This window comes from Nomascus leucogenys, chromosome 7b (genome assembly GCF_006542625.1).
Source record: "Nomascus leucogenys isolate Asia chromosome 7b, Asia_NLE_v1, whole genome shotgun sequence".
In the NCBI taxonomy this organism is placed as follows: domain Eukaryota; kingdom Metazoa; phylum Chordata; class Mammalia; order Primates; family Hylobatidae; genus Nomascus; species Nomascus leucogenys.
In genome coordinates this window covers 46,934,854-46,959,877 of record NC_044387.1, presented here as the reverse complement: position 1 = coordinate 46,959,877, position 25,024 = coordinate 46,934,854, and the positions used below count along the sequence as shown (strand labels likewise).

At 44.6% G+C, this 25,024-nt stretch overlaps 1 protein-coding gene across 5 annotated transcripts in view; it reads right to left on the bottom strand.

Moving 5' to 3' along the window:
* Nucleotides 1-25,024, bottom strand: part of LOC100581135 (protein HIRA) — a 95,237-nt gene that overhangs the window by 66,416 nt on the left and 3,797 nt on the right. For 4 of the 5 annotated variants that reach the window (XM_003280348.3, XM_030815864.1, XM_030815867.1 and 1 more), the window contains exons 2-5: nt 8,066-8,128; nt 5,834-5,944; nt 4,533-4,623; nt 3,134-3,228 (exon numbers count right to left, since the gene is read on the bottom strand). In XM_003280348.3, the coding sequence (XP_003280396.1) occupies nt 3,134-3,228; nt 4,533-4,623; nt 5,834-5,944; nt 8,066-8,128 (360 nt within the window). Of the gene's footprint in view, nt 1-3,133; nt 3,229-4,532; nt 4,624-5,624; nt 5,945-8,065; nt 8,129-25,024 lie in introns of all 5 variants that reach the window. The other variant, XM_030815866.1, reaches the window with a different exon arrangement.

Below are 25,024 nucleotides of genomic sequence, written 5' to 3'. Positions count from 1 at the left end.
ATTAAATGACAGCACCCATCATTGTCTTTTCTTGATATAAACAGCAACCAGGCTTAACTGTGAACTGCAATATTTGCCACTGGTTTGAAAAAGACTAAAGACTCTACCATGTTAAGGAAATAGCTTTAGGCCAGGTGTGGTGGCTTATGCCTGTAATCCCAGCACTTTGGAAGGTGCAGGGGGAGGATCGCTTGAGCCCAAGAGTTCAAGACCAGCCTGGGCAACATAGTGAAACCCCATCTCTACAAAAAATTAAAAAAATCAGCCAGGTATGGTGACGCACATCTGTAGTCCTAGCTACTCGGCAGGCTGAGGCAAGAGGATCACCTAAGCCCAGGAGTTCAAGGCTGCAGTGAGCCATAATTGCACCACTGCATTTTGCCTGGGTGACATAGTGAGACACAGTCTCAAAAAAAAAAAAAAAAAAAAAAAAAAAAAAAAAAGAAAAGGAAAAAGAAAAGAAATATCTTTCTATGGGCATTTTAAAAAAAGCATTTTTAATAGGAACTGATGTTGAATTGTCTAATGTTCCTTTTAAAACACCTAAGATGACTGTAGCTTTTCCTATCTAACTTCCTAGTATGTAAAGTTATATTAATAGATTCCCTTGTAGTACACTTACAAGTCACATTTAATCATAATAAATTACTGTTTTCTGGCCGGGTGTGATGACTCACGCCTGTAATCCCAGCACTTCAGGAGGCCAGGACAGGCAGATCACGAGGTCAGGAGATCAAGACCATCCTGGCTAACACGGTGAAACCCTGTCTCTACTAAAAATACAAAAAAAAAATTGGCCGGGTTTGGTGGCACGTGCCTGTAGTCCCAGCTACTCAGGAGGCTGAGGCAGGAGAATCGCTGGAACCTGGGAGGTGGAGGTTGCAGTGAGCTGAGATCGTAACACTGCAGTCCAGCCTGGGCCACAGAGCAGGACTCTGTCTCAAGTAAATAAATAAATAAATAAATGAATGAATGAATAACTGCTTTCAAATGTTATTATATTTACTAGTATTGTTTCTGATTTTTCTATCTTTATTCATATTATTCTGTGCTTTTGTTACATTATTTTTCTTAGGTTTTCTTGTATTTTCCAGATATAATAACCCTGGCTTACATCTTCCTTTCAATTATAAATATTGCTATTATTGTTCTGTATAATTTTTTCTTAAAAGCTCAAAACAATGCACCTACAAATAATTTAGGACCAAGAAGCATTTCTGAAGACAGCCTTCCATTTCTTCATTGGTTATTATTCTGTTCAGTTTTTCCTAATCCTATGGTATCAATTATGAAAGTTCTTATTTTCTAGAAAATTATTTTTTGGTATTTTGTTCTTTAGCTTAATAGTACAAACATTATATTGTACTGTTTGATGATTTTTTTCTGTCTCTGTTAAATGTTTTTCTAGATCTTTAACCTCTAATTTTGTCTAGGTTTTTTCTTCCCAACCCCCAATTAAATATACCAAGTATATATTTCTCACACTTTGCTTTTCAAAGATCTGGTTCTTTCTCATTCATTTACTTCTGCTTTTCATTGATTTTTCTTCTTGAATGGTTCTGCCTACACCTGCTACCAGGACCAGTGAGTAATGAGTGTCAGGTCCCCAGCTGAAGGTGGTCAACTCTACCTGTCTGGTAAAGGAGCCCCACTGGGTGGTGGGGTAGGAAAGAGAATGCAAGGCTCTAGTTAGGTCCTTGTAAAAGTCCTCACTTGAGGCCTACCCCACGCTTGGGCACCCTCATAGACATGTGCACCAAGTTCCAGAAAAGTCCAACTAGACTTCACTGTTAGTACTGTGACACAAATCAGGGCCAATTACACAATTTAATAATCAAACAATAACACAACACTAACCGTTTCAGCTTTCACAAATGTGGACTCAATCTATGGCCACCACCAAGATGGGTTTGTTCTCCTTTAAACAGCCTACAGACAATCTGCTAAGCATACACTGCCAATGGATTACAGCTGATGCCACCTCCCACACCTCTCACTCCTGCCCTGTCCTCACCCAGAGCTCCAGGCTCAATTTGAAGGTTTCTTGACATTTCTTCCCCTACCCCTCAAGCCAGGGGCAACCCCATTCTGAACTGGTATCCGTCCCCATAAGTCTGTTGTCCTTAGGGTCTCAGCAGAGGTGATACCTCTGACTATCTAGGCATCCAGCCAGGAATCTATCTCATACCTCTCTGTGCCCTATCCTAAGTATTCCCAAATCGATCTCCTCTTCTCTACCTCAATTATCACAGGCCTAGCTCAGGCCCTGACAGTGTCCATCTGAACCACTGGAAGAACCTCCACTTCACTGAGCTGTCACAATGACTTCTCTGTTGTACTTCAAAGCTTTTAATGGCTCCCTATCTCTTCCATGATAAGGGACTCCCTCAGTAACAGGGAGCACAAGCTTTCCATGATCCGACCCTGGCATACCTGACCAGCCTCACTTTGTGCTGCTCCCTGCCTTGTCTATAAAGATCCAGCCATGGTGAAATGCCTCCAAATCCCCATTCACACCAAGACTTTCTCACTTATGCTGTACCACCCTGCCTGGAAAACCCTTTGGTCCATTCCTGGACCGAATGGACTCAGACTCCTAAGTCAAGTCTAAATTGCACTCAACCTGGTATCCTTGACACCTGAGTGTACAGTGCATGGGCAACCTTCCCCCTTAGTCTAAATTCATAAAATATGCTTCTTTCCATACCAAGTTTATTTAAAACACTGCAAACATACTCAAGGTCAAGTTGAGAAACTTTTCAATGGGCATCTGTGAACTGATTTCTGGGGAATAAACAAAGTGTGCTTATGGACTTAGTGATCCACTGATGAAGGTACTGATTCTGTTCAGCAGGACAAACAGCAGAACGTGGGAAGTTCTACATTAAAAATATAAACATATACCCCATGAGGGCATGAGTGGGGAGACTGAATGTAGCTGGAGACAGGTAATGGATCCGGTGACTGCACAGATCTTAAGGGACAGGCAGGGTGTGACTGATTGTGATGGGGTGGGACAGCCCAGACATAGGGCTGCTTTAAGGACCAAACAGTCCCACAGGGGACGTGGCGGTGCTGCTGATCTGAGCCAGGTGTCAGGGGCCCACCCACCCCAACAGGCAGTCCCACTCACCGCCTGAATGATTCCGGAGGATGGAGACACACCGCCACTGCTCCACATTGGCAAGCTTACCACTGGAGCCGAACACGGTGCTGGGGCCGATGTACCTGTGTGAGAAAGGGGCCAAAAAGGCACTCATGGAGTGCTCTGGGCACTGCATAGAAATGCTCCCTGCAGCCAGTTTATCAGGGCAGACAGAACAAAGCAAAAACAAACCAGAACTGGAAAGCACTGGGTTGTTGAATAAAAGGGGCTGGTTAGGTGAATTATGATCCATGCACTTGATGAAATACTACACAGCCATTACAAATCTTGCATGGGAAAATGTTCACAATAAGTGAAAGAAGCAGGCCACAGGACATCACATACAATATGATATCACTTATGTAAAGGAAAAAAACCACATGACATGGATAGCATCTATGCATGGAAAATGGATCGGAAGGACACACATCCCAAAATGTCAAAATATTAACTGTAGCTTTCTTTAGGTGGTGTGATGAGGGATATTTTTTCTTTTGTATTTTTAGTTTTCTAAATTGTATACTAAATGTTATTTATGTTGGCTATTTAAAGAAGCAAAATCAACAGTATTTTATTTTTAAACATCTCACAATGAACCAAATGGCTTTGACACCTGAGGCAGAGAAACCACACGATCTCTAGGTACTAGCCCCCACCAGAGGAGCCAGAGGAGCATCAGTCACCTGGAGCCTGGTGGAGGCAGTGCTGACACACCAATGCTCAGAGCCTCTGATAACACCTTTTGCTCTTGTAGAGCTCATCACAAATCCACAGAAAGAGAGTGTGCTGAGACAGCCAAGTAGGCTGAAGAGACAGCCTCTGCCTCTGCTCTTGAAGCCACAGCCCCAGAGCCACTCTTGGTGAGCAATGGTGCAGGGTCTGGTGCCCCAGCCTGACTGGCCCAGAGTCCTGGGAGCGATAGTTTTCCAGGTGATGGTTAGCTCCTTTTGAGAGTAGAGCAGAGGCTGCCCCAGGTGGGGACCAACAGAGAATAAAGTAATGGCAAAGCGGTTGGACTCTGGATCCCCTGCCCCAGATCCTGGGCAAGAACCAGAGCACCCTGACTTTTAACCATTTTGTATATTGGGCTTCCATGTGAAATTTCCTTTGAAAAAACAAAAGCAACGAAGCCCCACCCACATCAGCACTAGAAGAGATCAGACTTTCCTTTTCAGGTGAGAGCCTGCAGTCCTGTGAGGGGGCAGCTGACCAGGTCTCCTGAATCCCTGGTCAGGCTCCACCTGCTCCTGACCTACATGCACTTCCTACTACTTATGAGGTCAGGGCTATGGGAACTTCAGTGACAGGGTAGGGAAAGGTGACTTTGATAAAGACCAGCAAAGCAGCTTCTAAAAATAAAATGTGAAGAAAGGAAAATGATGCTTACGTAGCCCGCTTCCACACCATAATCAGTTTGTCATCTCCCCCAGAAGCTAAATACATCCCACTGTTTGACCACCGCACACAGTTCACACATGCTGGGAAGAAAAAAAAATAAGGTGATGAAAATCCAGTAGTCATGCCCATTTGCTTTATGTAGAGTTTGGCAAGATGTAAAGGGTTTATAAAATCTAATCTATCTAATCTATTTAAGGCATCTACTGTGTGAGAACCCCAGAAAAACAATTCAGTTTAAGCACTAACCTACTTGTGCTATAAAAACAAATTACCAGAACAGTCTGGAGGGGGAAAAATATACATTATCTGAGAATCGTTAGTGCTGAATGACATAGTCAATAGAAGGCTTCTTTCCAAGAAAATAAAAAAATGATAACCAAATCTCATTATTTCAAAAGGGTCATCTATTGATGAGACATATTTCCAAGTAGAGATTATTCTCAAAAAGAGAGTATGTGCTAAAAAGGGTCAGATGCTTTTTCTAGATTTTTCAGATGAGCAGTCTGTTACAGTATAAAACTCTGACTTCATCTCATCTGTCAGAGCCAGCCCTTTCACATTCGGATTTTCCAAACTCGCCAGCACTGCAGATTGATTGACTCTGCGCTTATAAGCTAAGATCAGCAGAAATTCCCCCAGGTTCCTGATGGGCCAGAGCCTCCAAGAGCACTCACAACTTGGCCTTTGGGAGACCTGAAAGATGGCTATTAAAGTTGTAGCCCCCACATGGCCCATGAGTAACTTATGCTCCAGGTCTGAAGACACTGAGAGGCATGTTGAGAGGACAAGAACACACAGAGCAAAGGAAGGAGCTGATGTCCAAAGGCCAGTGACTGTTCCTTAAGCATCTCAGGGGTGGGAAACTAAGGCACTACAGCAGGAAAGGAAACCATGACACTGTCTGATGGCCAAAATGGTCCTGGCAGAGAGCCTCAGAGTGACACAGTGCCAACCTGAGATGTTTTGGCAAATTGTCTCTTGCGCACCCTTCCCCAGAACCCTACTGTGTCCAGGTCGCTGGCCCCAAAGCCCCATGGAATCAGGCAGTAACGACTCATGAGCAGGAAATCACCAGAGGTACCTGCAGACTGTCCAAAGATGGTTCTGTGGGCGGGCCGAGTCTTCTGCCGAATAACTCACCCAGGTGTGCAGCCAACATCTGTGCCTTCAGACAGCAGGCCGAGGGGAGTTACCGCCGCACGGGGCCTTATCTTTCTAATTACAAACACATGTGCTAACCTTGGGCACTCTGCCAACACGCAAAGCCTGCAAAGGGCCACTCTGTAATACCTAAGTGATTGTCCATCTGGCAAAGCATCTTGGGAATATTTTCATCCTTCTCGTCATCCTCCTGGAGGACTGGAGACATATTCCAGATCACAACCTTCCCAGAATCCTGCCCTGAAACAAAGGAGCAGAAATGGCTGAATGTGCAAGGAGTAGAAATTTGATATTAATATTTAATGTCAAATTAAATTAGGAGAAGTCCTCACTTAGCTTCCATAAATAATAATTAACTAGATCTAAGGAGACTGAATTTAAATTACTAATTTAAGTTACAGAAAAGATGATAAGTACTCATGGGGACCAAACGGAGCAGACTTAGCAGTCAGCAGAAGTCAACCTGACTTTACGAAAAGAACTTTAGACTAGCAATCAGGAGGGAACTGAGCTCTGATCTGCCCTCTAACATGGATCCACCAGGGGTCCCTAAAAGGTCTTCATCCCTGCCCAGCACCTAGACTCCGACTCCTTGACTCCTCATCTGTGAAATGAGGAGAAGGGAAAGTCAATGTCACAAGACCTTTTCCGTTTTGTGTACACCCTAAAAAGCAAACAGAAAAGCACACCCTAGTGGGGCTTCCCTCCCCTTCCAGGTGGTGCCTGGAATTTCGACTGTTCCAGAGCCGACTGTTTTGAGACCCAAATGTACCCTGAAGACAGGAAAAAGGGCTCATTATCTTGTTATCCACCCTTTGCAGTTACCTACAGACGAGAGACCAACCAAAAGAGGGGATTTAGGGCTCCCATGGTCATGAGTTGATGTATTGTTCGGCTAAAAAATATACCCATGCCTTTTAGTAATGATTTCTTTTCTTTCTTTTTTTTGAGATGGAGTCTCGCTCTGTCTCCCAGGCTGGAGTGCAGTGGCGCAATCTCGGCTCACTGCAACCTCCACCTCCCAGGTTCAAGTGATTCTCCTACCTCAGCCTCCCGAGTAGCTGGGATTACAGGCAAACACCATGACACCCAGCTAATTTTTGTATTTTTAGTAGAGACGGGGTTTCACCATGTTGGCCAGGCTGATTCGAACTCCTGACCTCAGATGATTCGCCTGCCTTGGCCTCCCAAAGTGCTGAAATTACAGGCGTGAGCCACCATGCCCAGACTTAGTAATGATTTATAAGCTTTCCATCACTGATATCTAACAAAGTTTAGCCCCTCACTTAATTTCCTATTATAATGGGGCCAAATCCAATGAACATGCCAAAATTACCATAAAGCATGTTTGAAACTGCCTCTTGGCCAATATGTAAAAATATTTCCAAAACATCTCTGCTGGACCAAGGTGGCAAAATCTGTGTCTTCTGGGTACAGGTGCAAACCCTCTGATTCCTTCAGCTAAGTCCATGTGTTCTCTCTCATGTGCTGCACCTCCTCCTCTCGGGTGCAGTCCACAGCATGGAAGAAGAGAAAGGTTTCCCTGCCCACAGCTTCCCTACACTCCCTTCCAGCTCCTTGATTCTGGGTGGAAGCATCTGCTGGAAACCCACCCTGCAGCACCTGACCTGAGGACCTGGAGCTCACAAAGGCACTCTCTAAGTGCTGCCTGGGGAGGCCTGGTTGGAGGGAGGCCCCGCTCTGGGGTAATGATGACAGGGGGCTGGGCTCTGTGGAATGCTACATTGTGTCACTATATATACATCTTGGTATCCTGGCATGAAGAACAGCTCTGTCTTTCCAAATAGAACCATGCAACATTATAAAAGATGCTGGCTGAAGCATAAGGGCAATACTACCAATAACAGTTTCAAATGGTGTGGGCTTTCTTACTTGCCCACAGTGTACTTTCTCTTTAACCTAACTGAATTCCTTTGATGAGAAAATGGGCCTAATAACTACATGATTGCTTTAGAAGCTTAAATCACCCTCATTCCCTTTTTTCAGATGAGAAAAGTGCTGACAGAGCCCTTGCCTCTGGGGCTGGGCTTTGCCCACTGGACCACCTACCACTCTCGATGCTCTAGAAGTTTGGGGATACAAACTGATTTTAATATTAACTCAGTAAACAGAAATTAGAATGATACACCTACTGCCAAAATATTTCAAGAGAGCACACTAAAGCCATAAAAGGATTTTGATTTTATTCATTCAGATAACACATTATAACTGTACATTTTAAACAGCGTTGCATCCATACTGAAAAATAGCAAGTATTCTCTCTACAGCTAAATGGACAGCAGGAGAAGATCAAGGTGGCAAGGCTGTTAAGCTTTCCCTTTCTTTATTCCATAAATATACCTTGTCCTCCAGTTGCAAACTTGGTCCCGTCAGGGTGAATATCAACTGAAAAAATCGGCTTGCCTGGAAACAAAGAAAAAAAAATACAGTATCTAAATTGGCTTTTATTCATTGAAGAGTCAAACTCAACAGATTCAGTTAAAGTCTAAACTGCTAGAAGATTCTCCAAACATTAGACAACTGAAAGTCCAACAGTGAGAGAAAGCATTCCATCACTGAGAATGGCTGAGCCCATAGGATGCCTGGGCATTTGTCTGCCATCTTGTAGGGATGTGTGTTTGTAATGGCTATGAGCTGTTCATGATTAAAGTTCTGAGTCACAGGTACTTAGTGAAAAGGGCATACAGCTATAACTCCAGACATCTCCCTATTGTATGGATCTGCACTTGACTGGCAGCCTGGACAGAAGGAGTACTATTTGTCTTTTCTGGCTGACAGCTGAGCAGGACCAGCGCTGGCTGCAACCAAGGAGCATTGCTTCGCTTGTCATACTTCTGCTTCCAAACAGCCCTCTTTTGTTTGTGCTGTGAAGTTCCCATACAGTCTGCCACCTCAGCATCTCCTCTGGCTGAACCTCCTTCACAGTTTGTACTCTATGTTAAATTAGCTGTTCAATTCCTCCAGGAGAAAGGACTGTGGCTATTAGTTCTTAGAAGCCCCAAAGAGCCCAGTATGGGCCTAGGCTTGCACTAGGATCCCATGAACCTAGCTGGCTGGCTGGGTGGGTGGATCAGACTGGCAAAAGCACTGTAGGAGCTTGAAACCCAGCAGACCATAGACGGCACTCATGCCTGGTGGGCATTTGTCCAGCTCCCTGCTTCTAGGACAAAGGTGTAAGAGCTACAAGTGGCATGTCAGTTGCTGTTGAGTTCATCACCACATCTTCAGCCTCTAGCACAGTACCCAGTGCACGGTAGTGCAGTAATATTTGTTCATTGACAAAGGAGATACATGACAATGATCTGAGCATCAACAATTGCTGATATAGATGGGCTGTTGCCAAGAGTCTCTTAATTGAACATGTTCTGTCTCTGTCACCCAAGAGGAGGCAATGTGGACACAGTACCAGAGTCACCAGCCCTAGAATCACTCAGCAAGTACTGGGGTCAGGAGTGTGTGGGCAGGCAGTGGCTGCCTGAGAACTGTGAAGTCCTGCCAGGGCTCCCATGCAAGTGTTGAAAATTAAATGCTGGTGCCCAAAAGGCACTGCCCTGCATGGGACCCAGGCAGCACCCAGCTGTGGAGAGCCGCAGCCATGTAGTCAAATCAAGCATGAACTTGAGAGAAAATACACTTTCCTTCTTACTGGTCACTATGTAGTATAGGTTGAGTATTCCTTATCTGAAATACCTGGGACCCGTTTTAACCAAAGGGAAATGACAGAAGCAATGTTGCTCCAGTTCCAGATGTAGGCCTAAAGAGTCTAGCAGTTCAACTTTGGCTCTCTGGAGAAATCTAGTTGCCATGTGAGAAGTCCAAGTACCCTGAGACCACCATGTTTTGAAGAGGCCCAAGCTGGCCACATGTAGAGCATCAGAGAGTCCGGACAAGTGAGAATCAAGGCCACAGACACAGGCCTGGTGAGGTGTTCTATCCCCAAGCTATTCGAGCCATCCCAGCAGATTCCATAGAGCCAAGATGAGCTGAAACTGCTAAGTCCTGACAAGCTGCAGAATTATGAGCAAATAATAAAACTGTTATTGTTTTAAGCCAGCAAATTTAGGGGTTTGTCATATAAGAGATAACCCAAAATGCCAATTCATTTGCTTTTCTGCTTAAGCCAACTTGAGCTGGGGATTTGTCATTTTAACAAAAAATGTTCTAGCTGACAGCCTTGGTCTTGACAGGCAATCAGGGCGGAACATTCCCCTCCCCTTGGAGTGCTTTTCAGTTCCATAAGTCTGTGAGACATTGTATGACATCAGTCCCCTCAAGAAGCACATCAGAAACCTTACCTGCAAGTCACAGTTCCCCCGACTACCCAAGAGCACATACAGGCTGAGCCAGGCCGTGCTGAGGGCTCAGCTGCACAAGTAACCAATTAGAGCCCATGCGCTTTAGATCATGCCCACTCACAGCATCGACTGCATGTTTTCTCAGTCTGTTTGCAGATTTCTACTACTATGTGCCAGGCATTAGGCTAAGCAATGAGAAAGTAAAGATACAGAATCATACAAACTCCCCTAGTAAGATGTCCACTGATGGACACTTCACAAGTAGAAAGCCACCTGACTTAGCCTCGGGCTTCCTGCAGAAATAATAACTGAATTGGGACCCAAAGGTTGAGTAAGAGTTAGCCAGAAGATCGGGTGAAGGAGAGGGTTTTCAGGCTGAGGGGACACACAGCACAGAATCAAGAAATAGGCTGATGTAATGTTGCAGAGCAGAGTGCAGGTAGAGAGTGTGAGAAAGAAGAGGAGACAGAGATGGCTCAGCAAGCATCAGTAAGGAGCTCAGACATTTCTCTAAAGGTACTTTTAAGGCAGGGTAATGCCAAGGTCAGATTCACATTCTGGCTCCACAACAGCAGTGTGGAAAATGGGGGTGGGGACCTCAAGTCTCTAGGGGAAGGCAGGGATGGAGGCTGGCAACAGGTTTGGGTTTTGGCATTAAACATCATGGGCTGAGTCTTCAGCCCTGCCACTTACCCAGCCACAAAGCCTTGAGATTTTATTTTATTTTTCATTTAATTTATTTTTTTTATTTTATTATTTTGAGAAGGCATGCCTGGTTCATTGGCACCAGGTTTCCTTTCTTGGTGCTGTGTAGGAGATTAGATGAAATATGGTAGGGGACCTACACAGATACCAGCGCAGTGCTGGCTCCCCATCTCCTTACAGCACTAGGCCTTTCCGTCCCAAGGAAAGCAGTCACTCACGTTCCATTAGTGGGAATGAAACTATTTATTTATTTATTTATTTATTTATTTATTTATAGACAGAGTTTTGCTCTGTCGCCCAGGCTAGAGTGCAGTGGCGCGATCTCCACTCACTGCAAGCTCCGCCTCCCAGGTTCACGCCATTCTCCTGCCTCAGCCTTCCGAGTAGCTGGGACTACAGGTGCCCGCCACCACGCCCGGCTAATTTTTGTATTTTCAGTGGAAACGGGGTTTCACCATGTTAGCCAGGATGGTCTCCATCTCCTGACCTCATGATCCACCCACGTCGGCCTCCCAAAGTGCTGGGATTACAGGGGTGAGCCACCGTGCCCGGCCGGGAATGAACCTCTTCTAAAGGGCTCTCTGAAGTGGAGCTGCGGAAAGGGACCTTCTGGCTGAGCTAGTTAGAGAACTCTTCCTGTGGCACAGCATGATGATGACAAAGATGAGTTCCCAACTACCTCCAGTGTCTGGCCTTTCTTTGTAATAGAGACAGAAAGAAAAGACAAATTAACACACCCTAGACTCTAGAGACACCAAGCAATCACCTATCCTTAGATCAACCCCAGATCAGAATGTTGTCCCTGCACACCCAATACACAGCCAATATAGTCAGCCACTGTCTACTGTTTGGGGATTTGCTGATTTGACAAGAGCAGCACAAATGCTTTCCATCTGGCAGGGAATAAAGACTACATTAAGGAAGCTGGGATTATGACAGGGCATGCTCAGGTAGAATCGTACTCTCCTTCACACTAGGGGAAAGATTCCTAGAAGAGGACTAAACACGGGAACTTAAACTCTGAGCAGAGAGAGGTGGCCGGAGGCAAAGCAGAGAGGGCACAATGGAGAGCTGCTCGCCCTTCCCTCTCAGCAGTCCCACAGACCTTTGGTTTGGCTCCAAAAAGTCTCTGGGCTTTAATGCTCTGATAGTTCATTGGGTAGAGCTGACTGGAACACATGTGCATATGTCCTTTTGGAATGAAGCTTGGGAAAGTTGAGGCCTTTGCCCAGTGAATGTTGCTCCTGGGAACACTTCCTGCACTGCCCAATAGAACTTGGTTTTAACCGATGTTGACAAATTTAGAATTAAAAATAAGAAAATGTTTGAAACATTTATTAAATGAAACAGTTACAAAACAATACTAAAATATAAGGTGGGGCCAGTCACGGTGGCTCATGCCTGTAATCCCAGCACTTTGGGAGGCTGAGGCAGGTAGATCACTTGAGATCAGGAGTTTGAGACCAGCCTGACCAACATGGCGCACCATTGCACTCCAGCCTGGGTGACAAAGTGAGACTGCCTCAAAAAACAAAACAAAACAAAAAATATATAAGTTGGGTGCAAACAACACAAACTTATTTATTTATTTATTTTGAGACGAAATCTCACTCTGTCACCCAGGCTGAAGTGCAGTGGCGCAATCTCAGCTCACTGCAACCTCTACCTCCCAAGTTCAAGCGATTCTCCTGCCTCAGCCTCTCGAGTAGCTGGGACTATAGGTGTGTGCCACCATGCCTGGCTAAAAAGTGCTGGAATTACAGGCTTGAGCCACCCCGCCCAGCCGCAAACAACATAATCATTAAGTAGAAAACCCTAAAGATTCCACAGAAAAACTATTCGTGCTAATAATGAATTCAGCAAAGTTGCAGGATACAAAATCAACAAACAAAAGTCATCTGCATTTCTACACACCAACGATGAACAATCTGAAAGGGAAATTAAGAAAACAATTCAATTTACGACAGAATCAAAATGAATAAAATTTGTAGGAATAAACTTAGCCAAGAAGGCGAAAGACTTGTATGCTGAAACTATAAAACATTGCTGAAGGAAATCAAAGACACAAATAAATGAAAAAACATTATGTATGTGCTTATGGACTACAAGATTTAATAACTTTAAGATATTAGGCTGGGCACAGTGGCTCATGCCTGTAATCTCAGCACTTTGGGAGGCTGAGGCGGATGGATCACATGAGGTTGGGAGTCTGAGACCAACCTGACCAACATGGAGAAACCCTGTCTCTACTAAAAATACAACAATTAGCCGGGCATGGTGGCACATGCCTGCGATCCCAAAATTCACATGGAATCTTAAGGGACCCTGAACAGTCAAAAGAATCTTCGAAAAGTACAAAGTTGAAGATCTCGCACTTCCTTATTTCAAAACTTATTACAAAGCTACAGTAATCAGAACAGTGAAGTACAGGCATAGACAGACACCTAGAACAACAGAATACAGAGCCCAGAAATAAACTCTTGTGTATATGGTCAAATGATTTTGACAAGGGGCCAAGACTACTCAATGGGGAAAGAACAGCCTCTTTTACAAACGGTGCTGCAAAAACTGCACATGCAAAAGCATGAAGTTGGATCCCTATCTCATACCATATACAATTAACTCAAAATGGATCAAAGACCTGCATATATATCTTAGAAGGAAACATAGGGGAAAAGCTTCACAAGATTGGATTTGGCAGTAATGTCTTTTTCTTTTTTCTTTCTTTCTCTTCTTTTTTTTGAGACAGCACCTCATACTGTCGCCCAGGCTGGAGTGCAGTGGTATGATCTTGGCCTACTGCAGCCTCAGCCTTCCAGGCTCAAGCAACCCTCCCACCTCAGTCTCCTGAGTAGTTGGGGACTGAGTGCACCACCACGCCTGGCTAATTTTTGTATTTCTTGTAGAGATGGGGTTTCACCATGTTGCCCAGACTGGTCTCAAACTCCTGAACTCAAGCAATCTGCTACCTTTACATCCCAAAGTGCTAGGATTATAGGCATGCACCACTGCATCTGACCATGGATTTGGCAATAATTTCTTAGATATGAGACCAAAGGCACAGACAATAAAAGAAAAATAAACTGAACTTTATCAAAATTTAAAATTTTTGTGCATCAAAGGAAAATATCAACAGAATAAAAAGGCAACCCATAGAATGGGAGAAATATCTGCAAATTACATATCTGATGAGGGATTAATGTCCAGAATATATACAGAAATCCTAAAACTCAACAACATGACTCAAAATTGGGCAAATAACTTGAACAGGCATTTCTCCAAAGAAGATATACAAATGAGGCACGGTGCAATGGCTCACATTTGTAATCCCAGCACTTTGGGAGGCTAAGGTGGGTGGATCATCTGAGGTAAGGAATTCAAGACCAGCCTGGCCAACATGGTGAAACCCCGTCTCTTCTAAAATTACAAAAATTAGCCAAGCGTGGTGGTGGCTCCCATCTACTCCCATCTACTCTGGAGGCTGAAGCAGGAGAATCGCTTGAACCCAGGGGGCAGAGGTTGCAGTGAGCTGAGATCATGCCATTGCACTCCAGCCTGGGCGACAGTGTGAGACTCTGTCTCAAAAAAAAAAAAAAAAAAAGAAAAGATACACAAATCACCAACAAGCACATGAAAAGATGTCAACATCAGTAACCAGTAGAGAAATGCAAGTCAAAACCACAATTACGTACCACCTCACATCCATTAAGATGGCTACTAACGGCCAGGTGCGGTGGCTCATGCCTGTAATCCCAGCACTTTGGGAGGCTAAGGTGGGTGGATCAAGAGGTCAAGAGATCAAGATCATCCTGGCCAACATGGTGAAACCCCATCTCTACTAAAAATACAAAAATTAGCTGGGCATGGTGGCGTGTGCCTGTAGTCCCAGCTATTCAAGAGGCTGAGGCAGGAGAATCACTTGAACCTGGGAGGCGGAGGTTGCAGTGGGCCAAGTTCTCGCCACTGCACTCCAGCCTGGTGACACGGTGAGACTCCATCTCAAAAAAAAAAAAAAAAAAAAAAGATGGCTACTAACAAAAAACCTCAGGAAATAAGTGTTGGTGAGGGTGTACAGAAATTGTAACCCTTGTTAAAAATATAATTACCATATGACCTGGCAATTATACTTCTGGGTATATAACCAAAAGAGAGGGTCTTGAAGAGCTATTTGTACACCCATGTTCATAGCAGCATTATTCACTACAGCCAAGAGGTGGAAGCAACCCAAGTGTCCCTTGACCAATGAATGGATGAACAAAATGTGGTATATATCCATACAATGGAATATTATTTAGCCTTAAAAAGGAAAGTAGTTCTGATGCACACTACAATGTGGATGAACCTCAAAGACATTATGGTAAGTGAAAAAAGACAAATATAATAGGATTCCACTTATATGAGCTATCTATGAATAGTCAAATTCATAGAAACACAAAGTAGAATGGTGGTTGCCTGCGTCTGAGTTGAGGGGAAAATAGGGAGTTGTTGCTTAATTGGTGTAAAGGTTTGCATGATGAAAATGTTCCGGAGATTGGCTGCACAATAATGTGAATTGTGACAGTACTGAATTACATACTTAAAAATGATTAAGATAGTAAATTTTATATTGTGAGTATTTGACCACAGTTTTTAAAATGCTAATAAAAACCAAACAAACCCAAAAATAAACATAAATAAAATGGAGGAGTGTAGGAGGGAGGTGGGTGTAATTATAAAAATTGTTGGCGGGGTGTGGTGGCTCACGCCTGTAATCCCAACACTTTGGGAGGCCGAGGCGGGAGATCATGAGGTCAAGAGATCGAGACCATCCTGGCTAACACGGTGAAATCCCATCTCTACTAAAAATACAAAAAAAAAATTAGCCGGGCGTGGTGGTGGCAGGCGCCTGTAGTCCCAGCTACTCGGGAGGCCGAGGCAGGAGAATGGCATGAACCTGGGAGGCAGAGCTTGCAGTGAGCCGAGATTGTGCCAACGCACTCCAGCCTGGGCAACAGAGCGAGACTCTGTCTCAAAAAAACAAAAATAAAAAAAACATAAAAATGGTTGGAACTGTTCAGCATCTCGACTGCAGTGGCAGATACACGAACCTGCACAGGTGACAAAATTGTATAGAACTAAACATACACATGCACAAATAAGTACAAATAAAACTGGGGAAATAAATTTAAAAAAATAGGTAGCATATGTCAATGTCAACTATAGTTTTGCAAAATGTTAACAGTGGGAGAAACTGGACAAAGTCCAGAAGCACCTTCTCAGTATTTCATACAATTGGGTGTGAATCTATAATCATCTCGATAAGAAATAAACACACACACACACACACACACACACACACACATAAGGCCTGATTTTAAAGAACGATATATATTTGTGTGTACTAATATATAAGGCAGTAGAGGTAAACATCCAAATACCAGAGGTTAGGTCATAATAAAAATGATTCTTTTCATGTGCAGGTGACAATATGCACACTCTATAACAAGCAATCCCTCTGGAGAAACTCATCAGCCAAACACACTAATGTGACCTACATGTAAGTAACTCCTATGGCTGACTGCCTTCTAGACACCTCCCTGATCTTTTCTGTAAGGGTCTGATCTTTCCAAGAAACCTGCCCTACCCACTGTCTGCCCCAACACAGATAAGGCCAGATCTTGAGAGGAGAGGCCAACAATCCTTGCACAATGGCCACCCCGCCCCCATGACTTCTGACCTCATCTCCTACTAACCCCCACCATCACTGGTTTTACTCTTTTCTTGGACTGTACCAGGTGCGCTCCTATCTTGGGCCTTGTACTGACTCTTCCTTGCCTCCTTCAGGTCTTTGCTCAATGTCACCCTCACATTGAGGCCTACTCTAACAACTTTAATTTAAAGGATTATTTCCCCAACGTGGCACAAATCCCCTTAGTCCTGATCTATTTGTTTCCTCGGGAATTTCTTACATATTAATTTCCTTTATTGTATGTCTGTCTACTCTGCCCACTAGAATGTAAACTCCAGTAAGTAGATCAGCTCTTTTGTCTGTTTTATTCACTAATTCATCCTCAGGACCCAGAGCTGTGGCTTGGCACATAACAGGCACAATAATAAAAACTTGTTGCTGTTGAATGGCTGGAGAAAGCTCATGACAGAAGCACTACATTCAAACACACCTTCAGTATCACTGGTCTAACAATCTTTGGAAGGCAGGCTCCTGATCTCCTGATGTGGGGACTCAGATTTCGCCAACTGCCTGCAGGTGGGAAGCACACCCTTGGCTGGTTCACAGCCATCTGCTGCTGTTATCTCTACCACTTTCGACCACAAAAACTTATCCCCATCTTCTTTAGTAAGCATGACACAATGACATCTCATAGGTGTCAGATGCCTAAGAGACTGAAAACATAGCACAGGAAGGAAGCTGTTGCACCACACAACCATTGTGTGTGTGTGTGTGTGTGTGCACGCGCCACAAACTAAAGTGGAAAAATGTCACAGGTATATCATTTAGGAGACCTTAATCACTTCTCCTGAAGCATCTGCCAACATATGATCAACAAAATTTTGAGATTGGGCACAGTGGCTCACTCCTGTAATCCCAGCACTTTGGGAGGCCAAGGCAGGCAGATCACTTGCTCTGAGGAATTCGAGACCACCTTAGGCAACATGGTGAACCCCATCTCTACAAATTAAAAACAAAAAACAAAAATTACCCAGGAGTGGTGGTGCAAGCCTGTAGTCTCAGCTACTCAGGAGGCTGAGGTGGGAGGATCTATTGAGCCTGGGAGGTCGAGGCTGCAGTGAGCCGTGATCACGCCACTGCACTCCAGCCTGTGCAACAAAAAGAAACTGTCTCAAAAAAAAAACAACAACAACAACAACAACAAAAAAACAAAAACATAAAACAAACAAACAAGCAAAACCCCCAAAAACAAAAAAGTTTTGATAAAAGGCATTTCTGTTTCTTAATACTTCTTTCCCTTCTCATTTTGCAGGACAGAGGTATTCCCTAAAAACTATCTGCACAGGAGGATTGCTTGAGCCCAGAGGCTCAAGGCTGCAGTGAACTATGGTCATGCCACTGTACTCCATCCTGAGCGACAAAGACCTTGTCTTTTAAAAAAAAAGTTATCTGCAAGGGTACAATGTATATTATTCAGGTGACGGTTGTGCTAAAAGCCCAGACTTCATCACTAAGCAATATATCCAAGTAACAAAACTGCACTTACATCCCTTAAATTTAACAACAAAAAGTTATCTGCAAAATGTACTCCTGTAAATCTAGTCCCTTCCACCTACTTCCATTAGAAAACTAAAAGCTACATTTCCATAGGGGGAAAAATCTGCTAGCTCAACAACAACCACAATTAAGAAGACAACAAACCTACAATACTATTTAAGTGAAAAATGCACAGCAGGCTGGGCGCAGTGGCTCATGCCTGTAATCCCAGCACTTTGGGAGGTCGAGGCGGGTGGATCACCTGAGGTCAGGAGTTTAAAACCAGCCTGGCCAACATGGTGAAACTCCATCTCTACTAAAAATACAAAAAATTAGTTGGGCATGGTGGCATGTGCCTGTAATCTCAGCTAATTGGAAGGCTGAGGCAGGAGAATCGCTTGAACTCTGGAGGCAGAGATTGCAGTGAGCTGAGGTCGCATCATTGCACTCCTGCCTGGGCAACAAAAGCGAAACTCCGTCTCAAAAAAAAAAAAAAAAAATGCACAGCAACATTTTAGCTATGCCAGTTATCTGTACAATGCAAGGTCTGTAAGGGAGGATACACACCAAAGACACTGGATTTGCTATGGTGACTGATGGGAATTTGGCTAAAGTCTTAAAAAAATTCAGACACTTGTATAATGTGCATACACTAAATGTGTCTTCTAAAATCACAAAATCACCCAGTTGTTTTTTTCCAAATGGTTTGAAAGACCACATTAAAAGTTTTAACAATGTGTTTTCCTTTGTGCATTTTCTAATTTTTCCTAACTTCTTTCACAGTCTTACTGAGCTCAGTAGATAGCAACTCTGCCCTTAGACTGGAACTCATCCTTCGGTTCTCTCTTATTTCTTTTGCATGTGCATGTGTATGAGATGGAGTCTTGCTCTGTCACCCAGGCTGGAGTGCAGTGATGCGACCTCAGCTCACTGCAACCTCCCCCTCCGGGTTTCAAGCAATTCTCCTGCCTCAGCCTCCCGAGTTGCTGGGACTACAGGTATACGCCACAACACCTGGCTAATTTTTGTATTTTTAGTAGAGACACATTTTTGCCACGTTGGCCAGGCTGGTCTTGAACTCCTAACCTCAAATGATCCGCCTGCTTCGGCCTCCCAAAGTGCTGGGATTACAGGTGTGAGCCACCATGCCCGGCCTGTTCTATCTTATCTCATATCCCATATTTGACCCTACCTTCCCAACATACCCATAACCCAAACTTTCTGGACAGATGCAAATGTTCCTTATCTTTATCAGGGAACAGGTTACAAAGTACATTAACTTGTCAAAATTCAACACATTATACATTTAAGGTCTGGACATTTTATTTATACCTGAAAAGAATGTCTCTCTCTCTCTCTCTCTCTCTCTCTCTATATATATATATATATATATATATCACGTATACATATAAACACATATATACATGTAATGTATTACATAAACACACACACAGAGTCTCCCCCACCAGCTCCAACCATTTCTTGCCATCACAGCCATCACCATCCTGATCCAGACCATCTCTTGCTTACATTACCACCAGTAGTTGGCGTTATAACTGGTCTCCTGGCTCCTCCCTCCCTCTGGTCCCCCACAACCAATCTAGTCTCCACGTAGCAGTCAGAAAGATCTCTAAAACCCACATCAGATCACAGTAGTCCTCTGCTCCCCTTGCAGTGAGAATCAAGGCCTTCTAGTAGCCTACTAGGCTCTCCCAATCAGTCTGCTATTCACTCTCTGGCCTCCTCTCTCACAGCCCTTGCCTTGCTCCAACCACAATGACATCAGTGCTACTGCTCAAACCCTCCAGGCAAGTTCCAGCTCTTCTTTCTGCCTGGAATGCTCTTCCCTCAGATGGCACCTTCCTCATCTCCATCAGGCCTGCAGTGAATGCTGTGGTATCATGCCCAGGTCCCTACCCTCCAGGGACTAAAGCACACTCCCACAGCTATCTGTGGAGTGTTGGCAGCCCCAACAGCTCCCTGTAGTCTTTCTCCAGGTCAGACCTGCCCTCAGTGGAAGAACTCTTTCGGCAGGGTCAGGTCTCCTTTCCAAAACAGCCTATATTCAGGCTGTGGACACGGGAGTAAAGGGCCTTGGTCTCCCACCCCAATCCAGGACAACTCTGAGGGCTTCCCCAGCTCCAGAATTCCCAGCAGGGCTGCCTGCGGCTTTCTCTGTGCTTACATCACAGCTTGCCTTCTCCCTCTGCCTGGTCCTGCTTCCTTCACTCCTTCAATGGTGTGGATCCCAAGAGCCCTCCCCAATAATCCTGCATGCAAAAATCTGCAGCTCAGAATTTGACTCCTGCAACAAGGTCTTTGCTCAAATGCTACCTTTCCACTCAGGCTTTGCCAAAGCGTCCCACTTAAACCCGTCTATCCCCCGCCTCTGCCTCAGCATTCCTCATCTCTAAGTCTGCCATTTCTCCAATTCACAGGATCTTGTTTGTGATTCCGCTATGTGTCTCACCAGGAAGCTCCCCTCCCACATCTCCTCTTTTCCACTTACACAGGAAACCCCCAGCAGATCCCATTCCAGTCTCACTGGCCGGGATGCATAACAGGCTGCTCCTCAAGAGCCTGGCATGCGGCTTGGTTCACTGCTGTTTTAAGAGCTGAAAACATACACACACTGACTCACACACACGCATACACATACACATGCACAGACACACATACACACACACACACACACATTTTCAGCTCTTAAAACAGCAGTGAATTTATCAAGTGTTTTTTCTATGCGAGACCTTCTGTTAGAGGATGCAGCAGACCTGGAGTCTGCTCCAACGTAGGTCTATCCCTGGACCTCAAATAAGGCCTGCTGTCCCTTCTGTCTGGTCTTCACCACAGTGGCTTTTGCCAGGGTAGCCTCCCAGGGAATTGGCCTACCCTAGGTTTGTTAATGCATTGAGGCAGATAGTGCTTTTAGGAGCAACAAATGTTAATCTAAATGGGTTTTCTTTTTGCCAGGAGTGTTTTAAAACCATTTGCTATCTGTTTCATCCACTTCCTTTCCTAAAATGGAAGCCTCTAGAAGACAGAATCATGTAAATGAACTCCTTGGGTAAGGCTTGGGCAGAGTGTTTCCTCTCATCATTGGAACTGCCAGCAGATTCCACCAGAAAGAGCCAGCCAGGATGAACAAGAAGTTTATTTGCAGTACATCAGCTCTACCAGCCAAGGACAACAGATCCTGTTAGCTGCCCATCCATCAGCCACTTTCCAACACCAACTTCCAGCACTCAGCACTCCTTCAACATTTACTGAGTGACTACTATGGTGTGTACCAACTACCATTCCTGGCCCCTGGAAAAGGGTATGAGCAAAGACAAAGTCTGTTTTCCAGGAGCATATGTTCCCCAGGGGAGGTATCTAATAGAACTCCAGTTTTATTCAGATATCCACTCTGCCCGTTATGTAAGCCAGTAGGCAACGATGATTGATGCAAGAGAGGGCACATGACCTAGTTGTACCAATCAGGCCAATGCGGAAGACCCAAAGTCCAAGTCCACAGATCTCTCCCTTCTGCTTCTCACTGAAAACATTCTCAATATCCCACAACCAGAGAACTCTTGAAAACCAAATGCCAGAGAAGGCTCACCAAGCACACTTCAAGAGAAACCTACCAGGTTAGAAGCCCCAAGGAACTCAGAATGGCTACAGAAGCAGTCAGAGGACAAGCTCCAGGGACCAGACTCCTGGTCCCATGCTGTATCACGTGGTTTCTGAAAGCTGTCCTTCTGAGGAGGAAATGGGCCTGAAGCTCCCCAGGACAGAGTGGCCAGCCTCAGCACAGAGACCAGTGCTTAGCAAATTAGAAAGAGTAAGTCTGGGCTTGAGCTGGAGTCTAAGTGTGACTCTCAACACATCTCCATCACATCTAGTGGAATCTTGGTGCCAGGGGGTCACCTCATCTCACTCAGCCTCAATTTCCATCTGCGAACTGTAATGCTGCAAGTCATAGAGAATTTCAAGGGTAATCTTCTATCATATATAACAAGTCCTGAGATAGGTCAGCTTCAGGGTGCATTAATTTAGCAACTTAAAGAGACATGTCCCTCTGTCTTCCCCTCCTGTCATCAGTGTTGGCCCTGTTCCAAGCTGGCTTTTACACGCAGACCTAATGAAGTCCAGCAGAAGAGACTAGCCTTTCAAGCATCTCCTCTTATTTAATTCCCTAGGAGGTCCCAGCAGACGTCCCCTCCTAGTCTCAAGGGCCAAAATGGCATCACATGGCTGTTCCTCAACAAATCCTTGGCACTTACCCCCACACCAGCTTAGGGCTATCAGCAGCTTGGCCTGCAGAAGGCAGACCAAAAAAATTGGGGTTCTGCTAACAAGGAACAAGGCAGGCAACCCTACAATATTTGCAACATTCCCTTTGTGCTATTTGACAATATGCACACTGTTCACAATCCCACTCACTTCTAGGTGTTGTTGCTGACTCTGACAGGATGATAAAATGTGCTTTGCATAAATTTTTGGTCCCCAGGGCTCAGTCCATACCTCTGGTTCATGTGCTAGACACTTCTGCAGTCCATAGGCAAACACCCTGGATGAACAGAACATGCTAGCAACCTCTAGGGAAAGGGAGGGGTCAAGCCAAACACAGAGCATCCTCTTCCTGGTCACCGACAGGACCCAAGATCAGCACAGTGGCAGCAGGTCTCCTACTTGGCTTCAGTGGTCAAGGCCAGACGCTCCTCAGAAGTCCCTCCCAGCTGTGTAACTATGATTCTGCTCATAAAGTGAAAATAGCTTTTCAACCACTTCTTAGAGTAAAACAAATGTTTAAGAAAAGCCCATTTCCTGGCCTTCATCCATACTCTTTCTGCAGCATATTAAAGAAATTAATTCAGAGAGTGGCTGGGCACGGTGGCTCACACCTGTAATACTAGCACTTTGGGAGGCTGAGGTGGGTGGATCACCTGAGGTCAGGAGTTCGAGACCAGCCAGGCCAACATGGAGAAAATGTGTATTAAAAATACAAAAATACTAAATACCAAACACTAAAAATACAAAAATTAGCCAGGCGTGGTGGCATGTGCCTGTAATCCAAGCTACTCGGGAGGCTGAGGTAGGAGAATCACTTGAATCCGGGAGGCGGAGGTTGCAGTGAGCTGAGATCATGCCACTGCACTCCAGCCTGGGTGACAGAGCAAGACTCTGTCTCAAAATAAATAAATAAAATATATAAGTAAATAAATTCACAGTGGCCCAGATCTACGGTCACCTGCCTATATGGCCAAGTCCCATTAATTCTACCTCTACCCTGTCTTTAGTGCCTCTCTATTTCTCACCTCCATCACCTGTGACCTCCGTCTCCCTGAGCATCTCACCAAGACTGGAAACTCTTAACTCCTCTAGGTCCTACCTAAGACACAGGTTGGGTGTTTTATCCAGCTTCCTCAGAAGCCTCAATGCTCTCCTCTCTCCGCTAACCCCAAGAAGGAAGTTCAAGCTGCTGGCAAGGCTCTGCCTCCCAGCCCCATTCTCCCTCTTGCCCTGTTTAGCCTCCCTCCTAACATGTTCTATGTCTTTTCCTAAATGCTCTCACCCTCTGGGCCTTTTCTCCTGATGGTCTCATGTGCTGTGGCACCTTCTCTGCCCTCACAATTCTAGTCACGTCAAGGTTCAGTCCAAGGACACATCCACAAACCCGACTCTGCTGATGAAGTGCCCTTCCTCCTTGGGCTATCACGCTTATTCCTCTAGCTCCTGTTTCCCCTGCCCTGCATTCTAGAATACGGTTTGTATGTCAATCTCTCTCATCTATTTTCCACACAGCTTTCTGTTCAGAGACAGAGCCTTATTTACCTCTGGTCCCCACAGAACTCTTACCAGAAAGGTTCAATGTTTGTTGCATAAATTAGTGAAAAATCCACAGCAAAATCTCACCCAGTTTTCTTCTGACTCTTCAGATGTACTCTGCTTATTTTCCTAAATCAACCTACTGTCTTCAGGCATAAGTCAGGAGAGAAATTACTGAGAGAATTTGCATTTTCTGAGCTATCATATGGAGCAGGTGAGGCAAGAATTATTGACTTCATGAACAGATTAGGAAAAGAGATGGAAAAACTTTTTATGTCACATATTTAGTAAACAGCAGGGCACAGAGACTCCAGAGCAGGATATCTGATTCCAAAAACAGAAGACAAAATTCTTGTCCTCAAGAAACTTACAGTCTAGTCAGAACTATAAGACAAATACACCAAAAGGCAAATAACTTATTCAGAGCGGGGTTTCTCACCCTTAGCACTATTGATATTTGGGGCTAGATAATTCTCCATGTGTGGGCTGTCCTGCATGCCATACAATGTTTAACAGATTTGTCCCCTACCCACTCGATGCCAGTAGCACTTACCCTGCCCAACCCTGTTGTGACAACCACAAATGTCTCTAGACATTGCCCTGTAGAACCACTGATCCAAAGCAACTGCCAAGTTTATCTCTCAACCACTGCAATCATATAACCTCACCATTAGGATCCTTTCCCTGTCAATTCTCAGACATAAGTCTGCAGTGCCCTCCGGCAGCAGGCTGGACCTTACCCACCCACTCCTGATTTTATCATTATATGATTCTGCTTACATTTTCCCTTCAAGCTGAATTATTTAATTTTCATGCTGATGTCTCAGTAGGACAGCTTCAAATCCTTTTCAGAATAACACAAGGTAGGGGTAAAAATAATCCAATCGCAGGACAGGAGAAAACACACACCATAAGGCCATGTGATTACCAGCAAGTTACCCTATTCTTGAAAATTTCCCAAATCCCTTTTCATAACACTGCCATCAAAGTGTGAACCAAAGGCCAGGTGGACAAGAGCTCTTTCAGTCCTGGCCCTCTTGGTTAGAACTGGCTTCACCAAAGAGCTGAGCATGAGCGCTGTCTGCCCAGGCATGAGAATTCCAGAAAAAAACTCAGGAGCAAAGGCCCAGAGTTGGGAAGAGCCATGAATCTCAACGAGATTTTCTAAACATACAAACTCCATATTTCTACAAACTTTAAAACCAGAAACCCAGTTGTTTTTGCTTTCTGACCTTAACCTAACTTAGAAATAAAGCTTATTTTGGTCAATTCTAAAATAAA